General features: G+C 41.3%; 1 protein-coding gene across 5 annotated transcripts; it reads right to left on the bottom strand.

Moving 5' to 3' along the window:
• Positions 1 to 155: 155 nt before the first annotated feature.
• On the bottom strand, positions 156 to 22,979 carry pcm1 (pericentriolar material 1). Of its 5 annotated transcripts, none has more exons than XM_085458955.1 (40): positions 22,784 to 22,978; positions 21,483 to 21,597; positions 20,819 to 21,067; positions 19,398 to 19,724; positions 18,105 to 18,275; positions 17,514 to 17,633; positions 17,109 to 17,295; positions 16,650 to 16,759; positions 16,130 to 16,403; positions 15,893 to 16,040; positions 15,359 to 15,574; positions 15,008 to 15,174; positions 13,887 to 14,104; positions 13,071 to 13,213; positions 12,853 to 12,982; positions 12,139 to 12,309; positions 11,821 to 11,999; positions 11,428 to 11,640; positions 11,083 to 11,341; positions 10,806 to 10,951; positions 10,528 to 10,724; positions 9,586 to 9,766; positions 9,195 to 9,499; positions 8,824 to 8,985; positions 8,490 to 8,546; positions 8,109 to 8,281; positions 6,286 to 6,417; positions 5,599 to 5,728; positions 5,016 to 5,183; positions 4,790 to 4,887; positions 4,095 to 4,229; positions 3,789 to 3,992; positions 3,631 to 3,690; positions 3,390 to 3,540; positions 2,011 to 2,171; positions 1,858 to 1,921; positions 1,533 to 1,741; positions 1,332 to 1,424; positions 1,061 to 1,184; positions 156 to 860 (listed from the first exon to the last, which is right to left on the bottom strand). In XM_085458955.1, exons 2-40 carry the CDS (start codon positions 21,576 to 21,578, stop codon positions 835 to 837), a joined length of 6,354 nt encoding a protein of 2,117 aa, XP_085315081.1. In that variant the 5' UTR covers positions 21,579 to 21,597; positions 22,784 to 22,978; the 3' UTR covers positions 156 to 834. The 5 variants fall into 5 exon arrangements, with proteins under 5 accessions (XP_085315081.1, XP_085315082.1, XP_085315083.1 ...); XM_085458956.1 differs by lacking the exon at positions 22,784 to 22,978 and adding an exon at positions 22,241 to 22,350; XM_085458957.1 differs by lacking the exon at positions 22,784 to 22,978 and adding an exon at positions 22,049 to 22,214.
• Between the last annotated feature and the right edge of the window lie 23 nt (positions 22,980 to 23,002).

Here is a 23,002-nt window from a genome sequence, read left to right as displayed (position 1 = left end):
ATACATACATATTTTTAGATATAATTATATTTGTTCAGTAAACTATGTAGGTGACAGTTCATTCAAATTTAGTGGTATCAAGAAGAGCAAACAATCAATGAGCAGTAATGGAGATTTATCGTTATGATATATGTAGTAACCACATGACAAAACCATGTTTGAAAGTTCCAGCATTTTATTAATTAAAACTCATTACTGTAGCCAACATTTTAAATACATGGAAAGACTAACCATTAACTGAAACAGTATATAAAGAGGAGTGTGAAGGGACAGAAGCTGAGTTGGAGCTTAAAGGTGTGTTCAAGCTAAAGAAACATTTAGCTGAAGTCAGCTGTCATCTCTTTGTAAATAGGAACCAACTTCAGAAAAGGTGAGATGTACAGTAACAGTAAGGCCAGAGCAAGACAAATAAAACATTAAAAAAACCAAAAACAAACAAAAAAACCAAAACATCACAACTGATATCGAACTGATCCCAGAACCATGGGAGGAAAAAAAAAATCTAAGGCGGATCTGAACAGGAGCATCAGCACTATAGCGATTCAAGCAGAGGATTAACTGTTGTGATCCAGAGCATAGAAGAAAATTCTCCGCTCCAGATTATCCATAAATCACATTAAATATTCAGGGATAAAATTAACCCAAAAGTGTTGTTGTATAGGAGTACAAGTCTTAGTATTATCTGTTGCACATGTGTTTGTTAGAGAGTCGCAAATGATTTGCAACTTTAAACTATCAGATTAAGAGTTAAGAATCCTACAACCAGAACAGGTTTTAGGGTTTTAAAGTATAGTGTTGCTAAAAAACAAACAAACAAAACATCTGTATAATTCTTTAAGCATCCTGGGCAGCAGCGGTTTCTGAAAAATAAAAGAGCAAAAAAAAAAGGGTACAATTTGCTGTCACAAAAAAAAGCTTCACAGTTTGTTTATGTATCGACTTAAAAGCTGCTCGGGTCTGTGGATGTCTGCCGAGAGACGGCGGCTTTGCTTTTGGCGAAATGTGTGACATCCGCACAAACAAAACTGCGATCTTGACTGACAGAGACTGTAATCCATACCTGGTTCCTTCAGTGCCTGCGCGTTTCCCACCAGCCCAGTCAGCAATTCAGTGTTCCCGTTGAGGATCTCTACCGACAGGTTGTTATTCTGCTGCTCCTCCACGATCCTCTTCTGCAGCTCCTCCTGATGTTTACAGCACACAGACACATTGTACAATCAGACACCTTTTGCCACGGGGGTGGGGGTCATGCCTCGGCTTTTAAAATGCTTGCAGTTTGCATTTCAACTGAGCGTTTTTGTTTTGTTTTTTTACTGTTAGTCTTTACGCACCTCACACATGACTGTGAGCTGTAGCGGTAAGTCGTCCACCTTAACAAAGTCGTCCTCATCAGACTTTTGGCTCGCGTTACCAGATCCCACCTCCTGAGCATAGACCCAGAAAAAAAAAAAAAAAGCAGCAAATTAAGGTTTGACATTATTTCTACAACAGGAAGGGGAAAAAAGTCACATATAGGTCATATTTGGACTTGCATCCACGCTGATCATGACGGGCGAGTCTGTGTCTGGGCTGCTTGTGGTCGTTGCCTCCTTGGTGACATCCTGACCTTGGTACATGGTGGACTCCCTCTCTGAGGCAACAGCAGAAGCCCCAGCTTTGCTCTCCTCCTCGGGGCTCTGGCACTCCACCCTCTCATGCTCCTCCACTCCAGAATCCACAGTCTCAACTGACCTCACGATTTCTGCAAGACAAAGTTTGTGAGTGTGCAAAGAGAGCCCCAAAATATTCCTGACAAGTTTACTATCGCGCACTGGCCGGGATCGAATTCCGCTGCTGAATACGTAGAAAAGGCCTCACCGTCGTCATTCTCCGAGCTCCTCTGTTCAGTTCTTATCTCTTCGGCTTCGCTGGCTGCTGTACCCTGGAGTACAACACAATTACACAGTCAGACTAAGAAGAAGCTGCTTAATAATGTAAGCTACAGCTGTTGCACACATCTCCATGGCTGACCGTGGCTGTGCTCTCCTGCTCCGCCTGTCCGTCTGCAGAAGCCTGTAAGGATGTTTGGACGTCTACAGGTCCTGCTTCAAACTCCTCGATTTCCTCCTCTTCGTTCTCATCCTCCCCACTGCCATAGTTAGTCAGCGCCTGCGTCTCTGCTTTGGAGAGACCTGAAAAGCAAAAAAAAAAAAGTGAAAATGAAACGGCAAAGTGGTCGGGGTGCAGGTTTAAGTGAGCAGCGATTCTCTGTTTTGATTCCCAGCTGGTTGGCCATTTTCCAGGTCGTTTTTACTGTTTGTTCTTGAATAAAGGCGTAAAATCCCAAAAGTATGTGCTTAAAAAAACCTTTAAAAAGAAAAAAGATAATGACCTTTGGGTTTAAAACTGTAAGAACATTTGAAGATTCAAAAACATTTAAACGCAATAAATTATGATTACAGATAAAGAGTAATTGAAATATTTGCACCATTTCAAGGGCACCAATCACACTGCAGATACCTTTTATTATTCTGTACTCAGGGTCAGATATCTTTCAACTTGTATACCTTTTACTGAAGCAGCCTTTCAGATCTACTAAACAGCAGCTCATTTAACATGCAGCCTCTGTTTACCTGTTAGAGACGTGGCTGCGATTAAAGTTTTTTAGAATAATGGTGTTTATTGAGCAGCTTTGTAATTGCAGAAAACACTGCATCAGAATTAGACAGCTGCACTGAAACGACTCCACTTCAGCCAGCGAGCAGAGACACTCAATTTTCCAGAGATGTGCTCCCCCTCTGGTTTGTACCACACTGCATGATAATGAGTACACATACACCTAAAAGGTAAACTACTACTTGAAGATCAAAGAAGACCAAGAAGTGCTGACTCTCGTGGTCAGTTACCTGACCTCAAACTCCACCTGTGGGGTGGAAGAAAAGAAGGAGAAGAAAGCGGAACTTTCTTAACACGACAAGAAGATTTTCGGAGCATCGTTGGGTCATGCGGGGATAACTCAGGCCGTCACAGTTCGAGGGCTGCAGTTATTAAGTCAAAACTGAGGCGTGATCAGACATCACGAGAAAAAGTTGCCAATTTTGTGTCATAAATACTACAAAACCGAGTAAAGAGCAAGAAAGTGAGGCTGAAAGAAACCTTTAATGTAAAGTTCCTATCAGAGTGGTTATCAACGATTTCAAATCACAGGATCATAATTTGAATGTTTTTTTTGTTTGCATTTTTAAATATTTAGACTCTTATCACCTCAGAAACAACCTGCCTGACAAGTAACATAATTTGCTGTTTGCAAATTAAAGCAAAGGGCTGAATTCTGTTCACTGAACATTTTTAGCCTGAGGACCTAAAGTTATTCACAAGAACCGCCTTTTCTTACTCCACTTTTCACTCACTGATTGACAGAGGCACTTCCCGTCCACCTTCTTCATCCTCATTATCCTCTTCAGCCTCCGAAGCCTCACTGCTCCTACTGTTCTTCATCTGCGTCTGCAGGTAAAGCTCCTGGGAAGCAGAGGCACCTCCCTGCTCAGCCTCATCTTGGTCCTGGAAGACAGTGAGAGACATTGTCGTTACAAAGATTAATTACTGACAGTTTCACCCAATAAAACAGTCATCGGTGTGAAGATTACCTACCTTGTCTTCATCTGTGTATGCTGGAGAAAGAGATTTATTGCCGCCACCGGCTGTATTATTCTAATACGGAGGAATAAATAAACACAGCATTAAAATTAGGACCATTCAAGCTAACATTGCATTACAAATGCTTGGAGAAAGAAAACAAAAGATGTAACCTTCTGACTGTGTTTGGCTTTACTATGCTGCTCAGCCCTGTTCTTATGTTTGTGTTTGGCTGCCAAAGCGGTGCCGCTGCTGTTGTCCAAATCCTGCATGAGCCTGAAGAAGGCCAGTTCATTGAAGAGGATCTCTGAAATCTCCACGAGCAGGTCCTCCCCGCAATCCTTCAGAGTACGGCCGACAAATTTACTGAGAGAGTCCTGGAAGAAAAACAAAGAGTGAACCGTCAGACAGGCAACTTTTCATGTGATCCAACTGCGCTTGTTGAGGCAAATTTAGAGCAAGGCTGGCATCGGTCCTACCTGCAGTATGCCTCCCAGCTGTCTGTGGAAAAAACGGACAAACTCTTTGCTCTCGTCGTTTTGCTGGGTGAGAGTGAGGACCATGCGCCGGACAGAAGTCAAGAGCTGGACGGAGCACACCTCGTCCATGTTCTCCTGTGAGAAGAAAGACGGACAGTGACGAGTCATTTTAGTCTTCAGTAACTGCTCAGAAGCGCGAACTTTACTGACAACCGAACGCACATTAGAGCAGTGTGTGGACAGCTATCATTCTCATTTCCAACTCCACATTTTATTCTTGGACTTCACATGAGTCATTTGAAATTAATCCCTGTTTCTCTTATATTTGGTGCAAACCCTCAGTTCAGCCTCTGTGCTCAATGCTATACACCTGAAAGACACACCTTATTAAAGACTGGAAAAACAAGAAAATCTGAAACTGAGGGTTTAGAGCTTCTTTCTTGCAACCATGTACATTTTTGAAAACTGGGAAGAGTTTAACATAATCATCTGACATTTCAAAAGTATATAGGACAGAAAATATTGAAAAGGTTAATAGGTGCCACTTAAAGGCTAATTTGTTCAATACACATTTAGTTGAAAGTTTAATAAGCAATTACTAATAAACCACAATGTGTTTTGCTTCTGTTAAGCACAGAAAATTCACATCACTTGAATATTAGCAAACTCTATTCACTGTCTGTGGTTTATCCTACCTTAAGGAAGGGAATGACTTCTGTCATGATGGCTTTGATCTGACGATCCAACTGCTGGGTGTCGATCTGAGGGCAGTGCACTTCGCCTCCTGCAGCTCCTGATCACAGAGAAATATATATATTAATTCAAAACGCCATCTATTTATAATAAACAGCCATAAGAAAGACCACAATCAGCCAGCCACAGGCCTTCGTTGACAACATGCAGGGTCTTGTGATTAGGTACCTTCGAGGTGCTCAGCAGGGTTAGCAGAAGGACGTTCAGCATTTGAGACGTCAGAAGTGCCTGCACCTGCAGTGCTGGCGCTGCAGGGGTTAAACTCAGCTTTAAGCTTCATGCGCTCATATTCCCTAATCCTTGCCAGAGCTTTATCTAAATGAATCACCGTGTTGCCTGTCAGAGCCGCACAGAAAGGAGAGGGAAAGGAGGAAAAAAAGGGGGGGGACACACCAAACATTTTACAATCAGTGAAGCAAGAGAAAAAGAACTGAATAATAGATTGTTTTGTATCTGTAAACAGGTTTACACCATGGGATCAAACAATGTATGGCAGCCTTGCTCTCAAGTTATGATAGCAGGCCAACAAGTCAAAGTTTTACATTGCCAAAAAGTCCTGTTGTTTACTTATTGATCCTGACGTGTAAACTGATTGGTTTACCAAAACCAGCACTAACAAGCCCAGCGGGGAAAAAAAAGCAAGAGGAGGTACCAGATTTGTAGGTCAAGGCAGAAGGAAAAACGTTTCAGATGAATACCTCCAAGTGGAACTTTAAAAAAAGAAATTTTCCCCAAATACATTTATATATACCCAGGTCATCATTAGCAAAAGGTTCCAGGTTGGAGGAGGTTGACATGGTGCTGTCGTTGTCCACAGATTCTGCATCATCCCTCTTCTTCATTGTGTCTTGCGTGATCCTCAGATTTTTCTCCACCACCTCCTGAAAAAATAATTCAGATTTGAGGCACATACGCTGTGGTCGCCATTTTTTTAGCATGGAAAATTAGACATTTCATCCATCACTCCTGAACGAAGCCATTATTTAGACAGACAAAAGCCTTGGCTCCCAATTAGTACAACTCTGGGGACCCTGGAGAAGAACAAAGACCACATGTCTGATCTGGCAACAGACGCACAGGCAGAACAGGGTCATTTTTTTCCTTTCTCTTTTTCCTTTTTTGAAAAAATACTTCTGACGCGTGCCGTCAAGTTAAACTCAAAGACAATGAAGATCGGGGAGGGAAAATTAAAGTCAGAAAATAAAGAGGGACATGGAATGATGAAAGGAGACAAGACGAGGTGGGATGAAAGGAGATGAGGCCGAGAGAGAAATTAAAGAAAGGTATAATGAAATGTAAGAAAGAAAGCGAAGGGGAAGGATGACAATGAGGGATGAAAGGCTTCAGAAGGACCAAAGCGACATGGAAGCAAGAGAAAGGAGGAAGAAAAAAAAAAGTGTGAGAATGCCATGCTGGGAAGCAATAATGTTTCTCTTACTGCATCACTGGTAGTCAGGCTCTCGCTGGGTGTGAGCTCAGACTGAGAGCCGGCAGCCCAAACTGCAGGACCAAGACGGGGCATCTGGTCTTCGGTTGCACTCCTCTCGGCTAGATGCCTGCTTACTATGTCCTGTAAGAAACACACAGAGAGGGTATCATAACTGTTAGATCAAGTGTTTCAGTGTCTCTATCTGCCCATGTCATGTCACAGACATATAAACATTACAGTGCATCCAAAGACACAAGCTAGAGAGAGTCCATGAAAAAGGAAGCCCATCAGCAAAAACAAAAACTGAAGCACTAACAAACACACACACACACACACACAACCCTAAGTTAACATCCCACCCGGCATGATTTCTTTATCTTGTCCACCATTGCTACTGTTTTGTGTGCATATGTCACTGTACCTGCCATGGCAAAGAGCTACAGCGCTGAACTAGACAGCAGTCAGGAAAAAGAGAGGAAGACAGCCCAAATTCCAGTAAAAATAAAAAATATTCACCCCTCACCTTTATTTGAGTTAATACTGTAATCTTGCTCAATTGACAGGATACATTTAACCAACTTCATGCAACTCTTGAACTTAACTTCCTTTTATGCATGTGGCTAGAGACTGGCCACAAAGTCAAACAATGTTAGTTCCTCTTCAAAGAAAATTTCACTAACCCTGGCTACCAGCAGCTAACACAGGCTTACTGCATCAAAACAGCAATGCTTACTTACAGAAAAGTTCAGGATCTCCTCAACAAATCGCCTCAGTATCACTTATCTGACAGAAGTGAGCTTCACTGGCTCATCAACTCATATCAGACTCCTTTCACAACAAGTTTTACAGCCTCCTCTAGAGTAAATAGACTTGGACACATGCTGACAGCTAAGGTCAACCACAGACTGACAGCCTAGACTCACTATACATGAATTATTACAGTGAAAAAAAAGTTTTATTTCCATTATTTCAGTTTCATAATCATCAGAAGCCAAAATCACATGATTAAAATTTAAAAAAATTAAAAAAAATAAAAAAAACTAATTTTGAAAAATATGATCTGTAGCCATGTTTTTTCAAAATTAGTTTTTTTGTTTTTTGTTTTTTAAATGATCTGTAGCCAGGCAGCACGCTGGCACGGTGGTTAGCACTGTTGCCGCACAGCAAGAAGGTCCTGAGTTCAATTCCAACATCAGGCCGGGGTCTTTCTGTGTGGAGTTTGCATGTTCTCCCCGTGTCTGCGTGGGTTCCCTCCGGGTACTCCGGCTTCCTCCCACCGTCCAAAGACATGCAGGTTGTGGGGATGGGTTAATTGGATAATCCAAATTGTCACTAGGTGTGAATGTGCGAGTGAATGTGAGTGCGAATGGTTGTCTGTCCCTGTGTGTTAGCCCTGCGACAGACTGGCGACCTGTCCAGGGTGTACCCTGCCTCTCACCCTATGACAGCTGGGATAGACTCCAGTGCCCCCCGCGACCCTGAAAAGGATAAGCGGAAGCGGATGGATGGATGGATGATCTGTAGCCATCGTCAGCTGTAGCTCTAGTCTCAACAAAAAGCAGAGATACTTTCAAACCTCTTTCAAAGAGGTGTTCCCAGATATTTTCAGACGATTGTAAAAATCAAGTCAGTGATCAAAGTTATCTTTAATACTTGACAGACTGTATTTACAGATGTTCAGTGCCACATTCTCACACCGAATCCTCTTTCCAGCCAGATGGGAAAAAAATAAAAAATAAAAAAAATAAAAATCACCCAAAAATCTTATTATGTGAACCCAGGACATTGGATTTAAACAGCAGTTGAACATGTTGTGAAAATTTTGAGCCTACCTGTAGGGAATACAGTGCCCTCTGGCGCAAGTAGTCCGTGTTGAGCAGCTGCAGTTCGTGGAAGAGCTCAATGAGAAAGTGTGGCCGGGACTCATTCTGGGATATCAAAGTAGCTACTTCAGAGTAAATGGTCTCCCTCAGCGTTTCAAACAGTGAGAAGTCACTGCTTGCATCTGAAATTTAAAGATGTGACACCATTACAGACAGATATTTGCAAACTGCCACAAACAACAGAAAATACCATACAAAAAACTACTGACTATTTTCACAGCTAAAGATTTATCCTGCACACATGTTTAGTTAAGCCAAAAAGGAGAAGAAAACAAAAAAGCCCATGCATGGGATAGTTAAGTAATGCTAAGATCTGCATGGTGACTTTACCTGGTGCTTCAGTGCATGCAATTCTGTTAGAGAGGAAGGGTGTTCTCCAAGCATAGGCTGTGAGTAAGATAAATTAAAATTGACAAAAAAAAAAAAAAAAAAAAAAGGAAATTAACCCAAAATTAAAATGAAATCTGTGGTCATGAAGAATGTGCCAAGTCAATTACATATATATTAAAATAAAAAGACAGGGTGTTATTATGAAAGAGAAAGAATAAACATTCTACAATAAAATAATGTGGATCATAAATAAAAGAAAACACACACACACACACAGAAATAACAGAGGAAAAGGAGGGTGCATTGATTTTACTACAAGCAGCTTCAGCCATACCAGAGGAGAGGTCGTTCCGTTTACTCCCAAGCTTAGCCTTGCTGTCCAGCTTTTCTTGAGTAAGTTTGTCTAAAAGACTCTGATTGTGCTCCTTCTGGTGGCACGTGTCTGCCCTCTCCTGGACAGAGTCTGCAGTGCTGCCAACACTGTCGCTCTCATGACCTGAGGGAGCCACCAACAAATGAAAAGACACATACTGATAATGTTTCTCATATCAATAATTTGACACTTAGGTAAGGAAATTCAGAAAAATGCCCCTGAAGATAAACTCACAATACAATGGAACTGAATTCAACAGCTTTTAAAAGGAGCTTCCTGCATAAAATATTCAATTGGCCTCTCAGCAGGGTGCAGCATTCCACTTTTAATACCTTCACTGTTCTTGCCCTGCCCTTTGCTCCACCTGCGGCGGCTTTTGGGAGTCTTGCTTCGGGAGGCCAGGTTGGCTTGTGCGGAGGCCTTGCGCCCGGTTTTAAAAGTCTTTGTTATGGTGGTGGGATCGACCGGCTCGGGCATGCTGCTTAAGCTTTCCTGCGACCCCTTGTCAAAGTCACGATGTCTTGATTGGTGGTTGGCAAAAATGGGAGAGGAGGAGGGAGACTCTCGGGCCTCAGTGTTAGACAGTTGATGGCGAGTGATATTGTTTGAGTAGGAGGTGTTAAGCCAACCTGCCGCCCTAAGGCAGGGAAAAAAAGAAGGTATTGATAATAATGTTCCATAAAGAAACACAAATGAGTTTTCAGGCAACATTGATTGACATACCCTCTCTCTGTAGAAGTGTTAAGAGGAGAACGCTGCAGCGGTGGAGGGAAACTCAAGTATTCTGTTTTGATTGAAGTGTTGGGATCTGACTGCTGCTTCTGATGTTCAGGAGTAGCCTGACCTACTGCACCTTGAGGAAAGTCACTCATGGAACCAGGGAACAGGGGATATAAATTAAAGCCTTCAGACAGAAAGAAAAAAAACAACAACTTAGATTAAGATGGCAATTAGGCAATTAAGTCAGACAGTGAGATTTTTTTACATTTCACACCTACTGAAGGTCCCCTTTGAATATATTAACCATTTCTAAATCAAATGCACCGATTGAAAATGTGTAATTCACACCAATAATAACATTTTTTCAATAGTGTTTATGCCAGAGCAGTCACTGGAGGTTATACTTTTAATTTTAGAGTGGAAAATAGGATTTCTGGCCAAGTGTAAAATTTGGCTTTTATAGTACATCATAATCAATAATTCTGGTTAAAAAGTGAAAATCCTTATGCAAACTTGGCCCCTTCACTGTCCACTTTAAAAACAAGTCTTGAAACCCATTTTTCCTCCTTGGCATATGACACAGTATGACCCTGATTTTATTGTTTTAAATGTAATTCTAATTATCATTTTATACTATTTTATTTTTTTGCTATTTGTGCTAATTTTATTATTTTAAATGTCATTTTAATTATCATCTTATTTTTATTTATTTATTTTTTACTTGTTAAGTGTATCATTTCTGGCATGTCAAGTGTACAGCACTTTGTGTTCAGCTGGGAGTTGTTCTGAAAGTGCTATATAAATAAATTGCTTCCTTGCTTGCTTGCAAACTTCCTCTCTTTTCAGACTCAAAAATATTTGCCCTCTCTGTCGTTTCTATTACACAAAAATTCAAAAATTATTTAGAGAATTAAACTCAAAAGCTGATAAATTTTCATATCATACTGGGAGGAAACGGGGATGTCATGTTGTTGGCTGAAGGATGCAGGGTAGAGGAGAAGGGGAGGAAGAAACCAGGAGAGGCTGGAGGGCCGGAGCTGGATTCCTGGGATGATCCCTGCTTCTGGGTTTGCCAACCTGCTGATGAAGAGGAAGGCATAGGCTGCTGCTGATGAAGAAGGTCATTGAGGACCTGCTTTAGTCTGAAAGAAAAGTGACATCATGTAGTTTCTGTACTTCATAGACATAAAGTGAAAAATACATATTGAAGTTGCTGTTATCACCTCTGGATATTGTTCTGTTGCCAGGCCAGCTGGGTGTAGCACTGGTGTAACTGGTGCATGATGAGCTGAACCTGTGGTGATGACAGGTTGTTGGGCAACATGCTGTACTGACCTGTCAGCAGAGTTTGTAGCATGTATGATAGTGTCTGTGGAAACAGGTGAGACACAAAAAGAATGCTTTTCACTTGTTGACAGCGGTTTTAATCCAAACACTGGACACAAACTTCAACCAAAGAGCATTTCAGCATCTGTGCATGTATGTGCCGAGTGCACTAACCTGCTGGTCCTGCAGGAGTGTCTGACACATGCTGGTGCTGTAGTCCAACTGTCTCTGTAGCTGGCTGACCTGTTCCTGCCAGTGATACGAGCCCTCTGTGAAGGAGAGCTCCGAGGCCCAGCGCAGGTTTTCTTGTCGCCGTGTGCCCCCCTGCTGGCTTCCAGACTGGTTCAAACTTCTTGACTGCTGCTTGGCCTTAGTCTTGTTATGAAGAAGCCCACCACTGTCACTGGAAAAGGCTGCCGGAGGCTTCAGATTGCTGCAGACACAAAAAAAAAAAAAAAGCATGTAAATTATTGATCACTACACAGTGACATAAATCCTTCCTTTGCCACTTTGTCTGACCTTCCTTGATTCTTCCTGTTACTGTAGGAGCACAGGTTCCTGCTTGGTGAGTAGAGATGAATGTCATCATCAGAGGTGCTATCTGTACATTCTTCCTGCTCTTCTTCTTCCTCTGCGCCCATCTCAGAGCGATATTCCTCCTCATCATCATCGTCGTCGTCATCATCGTCATCATCCAGGTGGCATGGAGAGGAACCCCAGGTGGCCATTGTTCTAATAACAAATCATGAACAATGGTTCAAAACGTTTGTGAAACAATGACAAATGACAACCTAGCAGAGGAAATGCTCTGCATCCGAAAAAGAGAGCATGCGTTACACACTTTCGCTGCTATTCATCTTCAAAAAAATTATTATCTCATGAGACAGACCCCTAGAACAGAATCTCTCCTACCTTTCATCCCTGCTGACAGGCTGTGAGGGTGTAGCGATGCCCTCTTGATCTTCAATCTGGCAGGCAGAGTCTCCAAGACCACTACGCCTCTGGTGTTCAGCCATCAATGACTCTAAGTGCTTTCTTCGCTGTCTCAGTTCTTCGCGCAAAATTTGATGGCGACGCATTTCTGACCAAAGCTGCCATTTCAAAGCAAGAACAGAAACGATCAGTGGATGTGGATTATTCTCAAAGTGTAAAGTGTGTTTGATATATCACAAGAGTTGGTTTAAATAGTTAGCTAGCAGGTGTTTTGTCGTCTATGGTGGAGTCTGTCACCTCATTGTCAGTGACTGAAGAAGTAGCTGCTTCTGGGGCTGTGGCTTTGAGTACGGCTGAGTTTGTTTTGGCTCCAGACGATGGAGGAGCCGGGGCGGTTGCAGGAGTGGAAACTGCAAGTGGAACCTTCCTCAGCAAACCCTGCTGACTCACCGTGCTGGACACAGATGACTGGAAGGAAAACCAGCAGAAATACTGTTTACATCTGAAAACAGCTCGTAACACCTGACTTCTAAGCACAATGGCAACATGACATGGCCAACTGTGTTGGAATAAAATCTGTGGTTACAGTTACACTGGATTAAAATTCAATTTGTCATATAACAAAGCAAAAAAAAAAAAAAAAGACTTCTGACTGAAGTATGAGTATAAACAAGAGATCAATGTTTTAATGTTACAAACTTTATCTACTAACCTTATGTTATGTACATTTTTCTTAGTGAGTTATTTTTAGAAATTTCAAGTTTGTTTGTGCCATTGGTTGGCTTTGCCATAACTGAGCTGCCTCCAGTCACTTGTGTGTAAACAACAACACAGGTGGACATGAACTGAATCCACAAAATTCAATTTCAAGTACTAAGAATCAGAAATAAAAAGCATTACTTACTACATTCTTAAAGCATTAACATGTCAGTTTTTATACACTGAGACTGTTCCCTTTGCCACCAGTCCTACATATAGCTGCATGTATGTGTATTAATATGAGTCAAGTACCTGAAGGTCAGGGCAAGCCCACTGCAAGTCCTGGATCTTGCCTTGGATTTCAATGAGCTTCTGACGCTCTTCATGAAGCATCTTCAGCTCCTGCTTCTGCTGACGTAGCTTCTCCTCATACAGCTTTTCTCTGTCAGAAGAATAGGGTGGGACTGATGTGATGCAACTTCAAAGTCAAATAAAGGGTTTTCAAAAAGAATATTTTTACAGTTCTGTACCTGGCTTTGCTGGAGAGGGTAATTTCTCTGGGACTCTGTTTTGATCCTGCTCCTAATGTCCCCGGCACAGAAGCCCTGGTGTTATTTGGCTGCTGGCGTAAAGCTTCATCCTCATTAGCTGTTGTTCCATCTGTGTCATCACTCTGGATACACACAGATTGGGTCAGTGCTTCTTCACTAAAATAGTCAGTCGTTTATGATCTAAGGGAACAGTTCAACTGACTGCTTTAAGCGTCTTTAAGAGTCTTTTCCTATTTTTCTTGCAGTTGCAGGTGTGTTTGTTTTTTCATTTTTGTTTTCTCATATTCCAACAAACTAATGTCTTATGTTTATTTAAAACATAAGTAAAAGTAATGGTTGTTGAATTTGTCTCCAAAAATCCAAAACATTTCTACATGTCTACTCATGTCTAAGTACTCTTACTGAATTCCACCTAAAAGCTTTGGCACAGTATCAGTGGTTCAGCTACAGCTGGTAGGGTTAGCATTTAAAGCTTGGAACACTCTGTAATCTGTTAAGTCGCTTCGTATTTCAATAGTGAACCTAAACATAAGTCCCATAAGTACCAATAAAGTGCATGTAAGCAACAGATTCCTCAGTAGTGGGATAAAATGATTAATTTTACACACATTTACAGAATCAGAGCCTCATGATGGTTTACAGTGGTTGTTGCTGGGTTTATTTAATGACAGTTTAATCTGGAGTGTCTTTGCTGTTTACAGGTAGTTTGGATTTTAAAAAAATCTTTTTACTTTGTTAAGCTACACCCAACTCATGACCACAGAACTTTGAGCATTGTTCTCTCATCTTTCTCACTTGAACCATGGCCACCAGCTCCTGCAGCTGCCACAGTTTTTGCTTCGCAGTCTGTCGATGGACCTTCTGACCAAAACCAGCTTCATTCCCAAGGCTGCTCCTCCGACTAGACTCCGATGCCTCGCTGTCTGGAGCCACAGCCTGCGCCCCTCGCTCATTATCAAGACCATCTTCATCCTTCAACAAATTATAGGGGATGTCTCTGTTGTACTGGCAGTCTAAATCAAAGCAAAGTTACAGGAGTATCACTTACAGATCACAGAAAAACAAGACAAAACATTGGTCTGACTTTGACTTTAAGTGGCTGTTCAAGTCAAAGAAATAAAAAATGAAGGTTAACATTATTTTATACAATGGTCAAAACACAGCAGAAGACAACACATATAATGAGTTTCTCATACATAGGATTTTATTTGGACATGCCACCAGGTATTTTAACCCTCTCGAGGCAGGCGTTGCTGATTTGCAACAGTTAAAAACTAACAACCTGATTACCCCACATACATATTTTATGAGTTGTTTTTTTTTTTACTCAGAAGTACCACTGCAGGACTTGGTTGTGCATTAGCAACAAAAAGTTTAATTTTAGCCTGAGAGGGTTAAAGACTCTCACGAATGCTTGGTGCCTAATTTTTACAAATTTTTCTGCAGCCTGACGCCGGTTATCTGGCACCGCTTTAGTCTACAGGAAGGATTTGACAAGATTTGACATGGGTTGTCAAACAAGCGGCAGACTTTCACACCAGCATTACAAACTTACTCTCAGACTGTACTACAGTCTGAGAGAATGGTTGGTGAGCAATTTTTACAATTTTTTCTACAGCAGTTTAGCAGCAGTCAACCTTGTTGCTTTTATTTTGAAAGTTTAAACCCCAAATGGTAGATAGCCCCGCAAGTCCTTCCCATGTCATATTTTCCCTACTGGCTAGCTCAATCTGTTATGTAATTCAGGTGCCGTACTCCAACTACACCGTCTTGGACTGAAACTAAAATTAAAAAATTAAGTGCAGTATAAGCTTATATAAGCCTATTATGACTAACTCTGTTATTCAACTCACATATTCTTATTTATAAAATAACACTAACACCATCAAGTGTGTGTCAGTCTGTGCAGTGTGTACCTATAGCTGAGGGGATGTTGAGGCTTCGAAGGTTTGCTGCTGACCGGTTGTTGATCTCACATTCAGTGTTGAGCCTGCCGTCCCGGTTGTTTGTGGCGCCACTCCTGGGGCTGCGCCCGTTGGTCAGGCTGTTCAGGTCTGCCCAGTTCCCACCGCGCTGTGGGTTCCTAAACAGATAAGGTGCAGTGACCGTTGCGGTGTAGAATTACTTACACACAATCACCTAATTACTAATGCTATCATATTGCAACTTGGAACCAGTGACAATAATAACCATTTTAACAAAAGATACTGAACTTGTTAACAAAGATTAAGAAATTCAAAAAACATTTTATTCATTAAGTTACCCACCTGATGTTAGTTACAGGCTGGCGGTTCTCCTGCTCCGAGTCAAACATGGCCTCAAACATCGAGCCATCCTCCGTCTCATCTTCCTCGTCCTCCTCCTCATCATCGTCATCTTTCACGTTTTCATTTACTGCGTCTACCATCATATCAGAAGTCTGCTCGTAGTACTGGACCAACTCTCGCAGTTCATTCAAGCGCTTGTGGACCTCCTTCAGCTTCCTGCAGGAAGTGAATGAAATGTGAGTATATGCTAGGTTTAATCATTAAAAATTAAGTGACAGGCCAGGAAAATATTTTCACATTTCTCTTCCTTTTCAAAGGCTAAAGTATAGAAAAAAGAAAATAAAGACTGCCATAAACGAGGAGGTCTAGTGTCTTGTTCAAGAGCACTTTAGAAAAGGATGAAACTTGTCAACAGGAGGCCGTGTGGAAGGTTTTGTGACGTCAATGTTATACTATATCCCCACTCCCTGTACAGCAACCTGCTGTTGATATTTGACCTGCCTATTCAAGCTGTGTCTTTGTTTGCGTACGCACCTGAGCTTATCTGCTGAGTTGGAGCTGTCCTGCTGTTGTGTAATTGAAGGATGAAAGGAAGTTGAGGCTGAGGCCCCAGAGGTCAGAGTGGATGGAAACTCTGAAGATCCCCCCATACTCAGACTGTACTGTGCTGACAAGCCGCGACCTAAGTGAATCCACACGCAATTCATCAACAACTTTAGAAGAATAAAAGCCATGTAATGGTTGAAAAGAATGCCTTAAAAATACTCATACGTGAGTTATTATTGAGTGTCTGGTCTCTGAGTGAATGCAGCTCCTGCAGGATCTTGTCCATGGTCTGCTTTTTGTCTTGAAGTTCCTGGAGTTTGGTGAGTTTGGCGCTGGCAGCTGTTGCTCCAGTGTCTAGACCAGTGTGTGGGCCAGAGGCAGAGTGGAGGAGCGGCCTGTGTTGAGGGGGGCCAACAGGCTGCGGAGTCCTAGACCAGCACACCTCTCTGGAGAGGGAAAGACTCTCTGCCTGACGCCGGTTATCTGGCACCGCTTTAGTCTACAGGGAGGATTTTTCAAGATTTGACATGGGTTGTCAAATGAGTGGCAGACTAACGCCATTCACACCAGCATTACAGATTTACTCCCAGACCGTACTAAACAAATAGTCTGACATGACTGGCTCTGATGGAACTGATATGAATCTAATGTAAATCTAAAGTCTGTAGACTGATGGCTCAAACAGAGGGGATAAAATTATATGATTTATGGACATGAGAGAGTAAATTTACAGTTTCTACCATACCTGAGAGTCATGAAGCTGGTTGTGGAACCGCTGGATCAAATCGTTTAACTCATCATTGAGTTCTGAGGTGATGCTCAGACCAGAAACGCTGCCTGTGGTTTCTGTGACAACTAATAACAACAAAGAAATTAAGAGAAAAAAAAAAAGAAGAAAAAAAAAAAAAAAAAACAGATTTATTTGTGTCAGTCACTGAATATAAATTTCAACTCTTAACACCTTTACCAGAGAATACTGATTAATGTTTGTAAATACATTAGCTCTGCTGAATAAATATTTCCTGAGAATATTCCATCTAAGATGTCAGGAATGCATAACCGACCGTTTGTGAGACAAATCGTTTTAAATTTTTCCTCTAAGACCAATTTACACAACGATGTGATGTGAATGATCATTCTAACCCTACACACTAATAGTCTGTACACAGTGATTATGCCTGTCACTTTTTACTGTATATCTCACCAGTGTCTTCAATCACAGCGAGTGCCTGCTCTGCACTGTACTGCATGGCCATTAGAGCTTCCTGTCGGCCCTGCAGGGCCCTGAGCTGCTCCTGCTGCTCCAGCATCTTCTTCAGCAACTCGTGCTGCTTACGCAGATTCTCCAATTCTTCTTTCTGGTCAGCACGCATGGCTTCTGGCCTTCCTCCCTAACAATGCAAACCCACAGACAGTCAGCATTATTTTACCAAAAGCCATGTTAACAATACTGTACTGCTACTGAACAAGAAGGTTAGAAGAAATAAATAAGACAAGATAAAAGCCAGAGGAGGGACAAAATGTTTAGTTTCCATTTTCTCATCACAGAACTCAAAGACAAAACAGAGTGTGTACATACTGCACATATGTATATAACAGCTGTACATACTGTTGCATTTGAAGCATCTGAAGATCGAACTTCTGTGTTAAGAGAAGTGCTCTCTGCCACTGAACCTGAGCCAACTGCAGAGTCCAGCGTCCCCACATCATCTTCCTCATTCTCCTGTGCCTATAAAAGCAGCAGAGAGAACAATCAGTGATTGTAAAAAAGGATAAAATCAAGAACTGGCATGCCTACATACTCCCTCTCGACTGCAATAGATGGTGATGATAATTAATTGGTAGACTACAAGGCTTAAGACTAAAATGTATCTTTCTAGAAATTTTTATTTCTCAGAGAAAATATTAAATAAAACTACACAAAAAATTAATAATAATAAAAAAAATCACAGAACAATAAAAAATGGTAGTTACAGTTTTTATAGCATATTATAGCTTAAAATATGATTAAACTATTTATTAAATAGCGTGTGGAATAGCCCAAAGACAACAAACTACTGTAGTTATGAAGAAGCCAAATTTGTAAAAGAAAATAAATAAATAAATAAATAAAAATAATAATTTCCAAATGATGTTAAAAGCATGAAGCAGATTCTAAAAGATATTCGGGTGGAGCTGGAGAAACAAATATCAAATTTACCAGCATTTTCTGCAGGAACCGTAAATAGGACTTCTCCTGCTCCTTGAGGTGGTCGATGAGATGAGAAAGACGCTCCACGTTGGCCGGCACGTCATTTTTTTCCACCAGGTCATCCCGCATGGAGCTGGCCTTACTGATATACTCGCGGATCTGTACCAATTTGCTCACCACCTGAGACCAAAGAAAAAGAGGAGGGTGGTGTAAGGGTGTGGGTTTCAGATTGAAAATAAAGAGTAGACTGAGAAAGACTGTAGGATAGGTGAGCAAGCATCTGTAAGGAAGGCTCAGACTGGGCTAAACAAGGGCAAGAAAGGGGGTTGGGCGGAAACACTGGGCACAGAGGGTGGCATATTTATAAAGTGCCCTAAATACAGCCTCGTTTCAGCTGCACTGGCTCTCCCTCACTTTCATCCTAGTTCTCGTTTCTCAGAGTTGAGTGCAGTAACACACGGACGACGACACATATATGTATGGATAGGTTATTTCACTTGCATAAAATATAAATATCAAGAAAAGATCAAAAATTTTCATTGCATCTCAGTCAAATTAACTATAAACATAAATGTGTGTGTTTTTGGTAAGTGCCATTTACCTGCAACACTTCAACAGTCCACACTCTGTCTTTGCTGGAGGTCTTGTACCTGCCCCATAAACTAACTATAATTGCTATTCACCACGTGTAGCTGGTTTTAGGCCTTGTTCCTTGCTTGCAAACATTTCTTTGCAGCATCTGAATGTTAATATTATATACCACAGATAACAATATAACCCCTTTTTTGCAATTTTACATTGAGTAACATTCTTAAACTTTTAAAGTAGGCATTCATAGCAACTAAGCATCCACTCAGCCACTGCAAACTGATATTAACTTATTTTTAGATGTTCCAAAGTTTTTTTTGCTGAAGTTTTTCCAACTTATGAATTATTCAAATGATATTGGTTGCATCCACTTCAAACATAGTGTTGCATTTAAAAATAACAAGCAAGTTAGCAGTTTCAATACTTCACATGTCATTTTTGTCCTGTTTTGATCAATACAAGGTTTCAATGATGTGCAAACATGTTTAACACACTGTTAAAGATTCAAGTTCCCAAATAGATCTCCTCTAACTGCTTTAAAAAGTCTTATTTTCCTCATAGCACCATAGGCTGGTCAGAGTTTTCAATCATTAAAATTCCTATCTACTTAATGGATTGATATGTCTGCAAACTGCTCTCCACTCAATCATCAAAACTCCAAGACATCAAGCGGACATCAAACAACAGATCAAATTAGTAACAACAAAACATTACCTGGCTGCTGTCTATTCTCGGCTCTCCTCTGCCATGTTCCCTGTGCGACGAGGGCAATCTGTCTGTGCTGCCATGACCGAGCCTCGGAGGTTCCTTCGTAGGAACGACAGGAGTTAATGTGTCTCTGAGTCCTTGGCTCTGCTTCTTAGTTTCCTTGGTGATCACTGGAGTAGCCGGGGCAGAGGAGGAGGGGGGGAGCAGCTCCTTGCTTTTGTTAGTGTTTACATGCAGAGGTAGGAAGTTATAGGGCTTCTTGTTCTCGACAGCTAACTGGCGCTGGTTGTTGGCAGCTGTGACGCGCCCCTGGGAGTCACTGCCGATGCTCCTCTGAGTAAGAAAAGTCATCACAAATCAGACAAATCACCACTCAAAGTTTTGGGTATTTTTTATTTTTTTATTTCACAAACTGCAAGTGAAGTAAATGTTCAGAATTTTGTTTCTTTAAAGCAAACATCTGACAAAGGATAAATGAATATTGTAAAGGTATGTAATTTTATTTATATATTTATCTAACTGCCTTTTTTTTTTTTTTTTTTTTTTAAAACACTCTCCTCAACTTCTAGCTTTCTCCACTAATGAAGAGCCAAACAAATAGTTATATATTAACAATCTTCTCTTTTGCTTTCTCCATTTACAATCCCCAAATTCATCTCCCACGCTTGTGTGCCGCTCTGTCATTCTGCCACCCACACTGGTGCAACAGAACAAGGTCAGTCAAACAACTCTGTATCAAACTATGAAAAATATTCTGCTATCACTTCCCGCAGCGACTGCTGAAGTGCCACAGCAGATTTAATCACTAACTTTTTAGTTTGACGGTATGATAAGTGTAGCCTGACAGATACTGGGACTTCTGAGATCATTACCATATAAATTAGTTAATAAACCTGATGTTTTAATGAATCTGACTACTGAATATTTTTGTTCCCAACCGGCAACAAAAGCAACCAAATTTTTTAAGTGAAACAAAGAAATGCGAAGGCTGGGACACCCGAAGCTGAAAAATAAACTGTCCCTGACTCTGGTAGCCAAGCTATAACATTTTTTTGTGTCATTTCCCAGTTGAAATTTATACCAATGATATGTCTGCAACCTGCTCTCATGAGCCAGTATGACTTGTAAGCCTTACTCGATTCCTGTGGCATGCATGTGCATTCCTGTAATTGTTTTTCCTAAAAGACAGCAGCCATATTCATCCAGTCACAGGAAACACTGTCAGATTATAAATTCTGTATTGTGTTACTGCACAACAGCTCTTTGAACAGAAATCAAAAGCAACAAATGAAGCCAGTCAACATTTTTATACAACACCACCACCTGAGACGGGACATAGGTGTCATATCACTAACAGTAAGTCATGCAAGCCACTTTTTAGTAATCTATCACAGTAATGCCCATTAACAAAAAGCAAAGCATTTTACCTCATCCAGGTCTGTAAAATTGATCCTCTGCCGGAGTTTGTCTAGTTCAGCCTGGTCCGGTACAGACATTTGGGTCGTGTACTTCATATGGGGGAAGGAATGAGGAGTGCGTGCTCTCCTGCGACCTGCCCCAGGAGTGGACTCTGGCGAAATATCATTAGTGAGGCGGCTTTCCACCACCGCAGCTGACAGCTTTTTCTTGTTTTTCTCTGATGATCGGTTGGCTTTCTTCTGCTGTACACCCCAATCCTTAGGAAAGCACACACAAAAAACAACATTTGAGGTTAATTATTATTCAAGGTAAAATCAATGAAATGTATTTATTTTAAAGGAGAGTGCAGTTTAACATAGTTCCAAAATGGACATGAAACTGATCAGAATCAGAATGAGAGAAGCTTTATTAATCCCGTAGGGAAATTGATTGACAATTAATTACATAATACTATCAAAACAAAACTAAAATACACAGTGTAAATAGCATACAAAAGAAAGTAGGATAGACGGCTATAAATGGGAGTTACAATAGCGTTTATATCACTTGGTAGAAAAAAAAGATAATGAGCTGTACTTCAAAAAGAGAAAAGTCCTTTATTGTCATTGTACATGTACAATGAAATTATGGGGCTTCTACCATTCTGACATTCAGCATTGGGCCAGCCCTTACCATGTTGTTCAGCCTATCTTCAAGACTGCAATTGCTTACAGTCCAGTTGTGCAGCTCTTCTGCACTGTCATCAAAAGGTGTACCTCCAGTTGCCATGCTACCCTCCTACAGCTTGCTGAAATTCACAAAAATTGTCATACTGGTCAGCACAGAAAAAGCACTCAAAATAAGTAAGCAAAAAAAGTAACACACAACTATATCAAAATGACACCCCGTGTGGTTAAGCAAACGCTTCTTAAAAGCTTGCTGGAATCCACAACAAAAAGACACCACACTGAACCACGGACTGAATTAAATCAATTTCTTCAATGACAGACAGGGCATTACGCATCTCATTAAAACGAACTTGACCTTGTTCATAATTTAACTTTATGACTAAGGTCACTTGGCTAATCGTATTTAGCTATTAATAACAACGTACGGTTGATTAAACAGGCTCTGAATAAAACTTCATCAACGCTTCACATGATGGACAGTCACAGTTAACGGTAAAGCTAAATATGCATCAGTTCTTACCAACAGAGTTTAATTAGCGGCTTTATTTTAAAGCTCGAAAGCATCAGTACCTCTGCGCTGATCACATAAACGTGCCGTCTGTTTCGGTACCCTGTCTCTGAGCGCTAGCTACCGTTTGGTTATTGTATGTGGCCCGCTCGGATTCCCGGGGAAAGCTAAGCTATGACATACTCCCCCCAGCGCGCGGCGGCTTCTAGCGCGAGCTTCATTCCTGTACTCCGCAGGAGAATTTATAATATTACCAACAAGAAGTCCAGCGACGAGTATTGCAGCAGCTGGTGTTGGCTATAAACACAAACCCTAGTATCAGCGTACACATCATATTTGCTAAACTTCACTAGCACAACACTTGTGACCTAGTTCCGTCCCGCAATCGCCATGGCAACCCCGACTAACCCGTACCAGCTAACCCGGTGTTTAACGTTTACGCTGGTCTACAAAAGAATGAGAAAACTAGTGTTGCTAGCGAGTGGCTAAAGTTGTCAAGCTTGCCGATGGAGCTGGCTAGTACTAACCAGCTCCCAGGCTCGCCGTAGCAGCTGCTCGCAGTGCAGCTAACTTTAAATGTATAGGTAAAAGTTCGGTCTCACAAATATCTCGCGTAACGACAGCTGAAATACACTTAAAAGCTGCAAATTCGGTCATTTATGTGGATAACTTAAGGTCTGAATAACTTCTGTGCCACCGCACATTAGCATCAACGTAGCTGTACCAAAACGTATCATGTTAAGTGATGGCTTTTGGTCATTTTGTTAGGACTGCACTTGCTAAGGTAGCTAGCTTACGTTCCAAGATAAGAAACGGTGGTGTCACCGTTCAGAGCCAGAAACGGACAGAGATGTTGTTGCCCGTCGTTGTTCTTCATATACGCCAGAAAGAGCTTCACAGATTCTCTCTTCGTCCGGTGAAATCCATTTAATTATTAGCAACGTTTCCGAGACGCACCAACTAATGGACGCATCCCTAGGGTGACATAACATATACACTCCCGCACGGCAGGCGGC

This window comes from Copadichromis virginalis, linkage group LG6 (genome assembly GCF_057382275.1).
Source record: "Copadichromis virginalis isolate Kocher_CV1m ecotype Utaka linkage group LG6, C_Virginalis_male_GT1.1, whole genome shotgun sequence".
NCBI classification, from domain to species: Eukaryota; Metazoa; Chordata; class Actinopteri; order Cichliformes; family Cichlidae; genus Copadichromis; species Copadichromis virginalis.
Note: the sequence above shows the minus strand (reverse complement) of the source record. Positions and strands in the feature narration are given on the sequence as shown.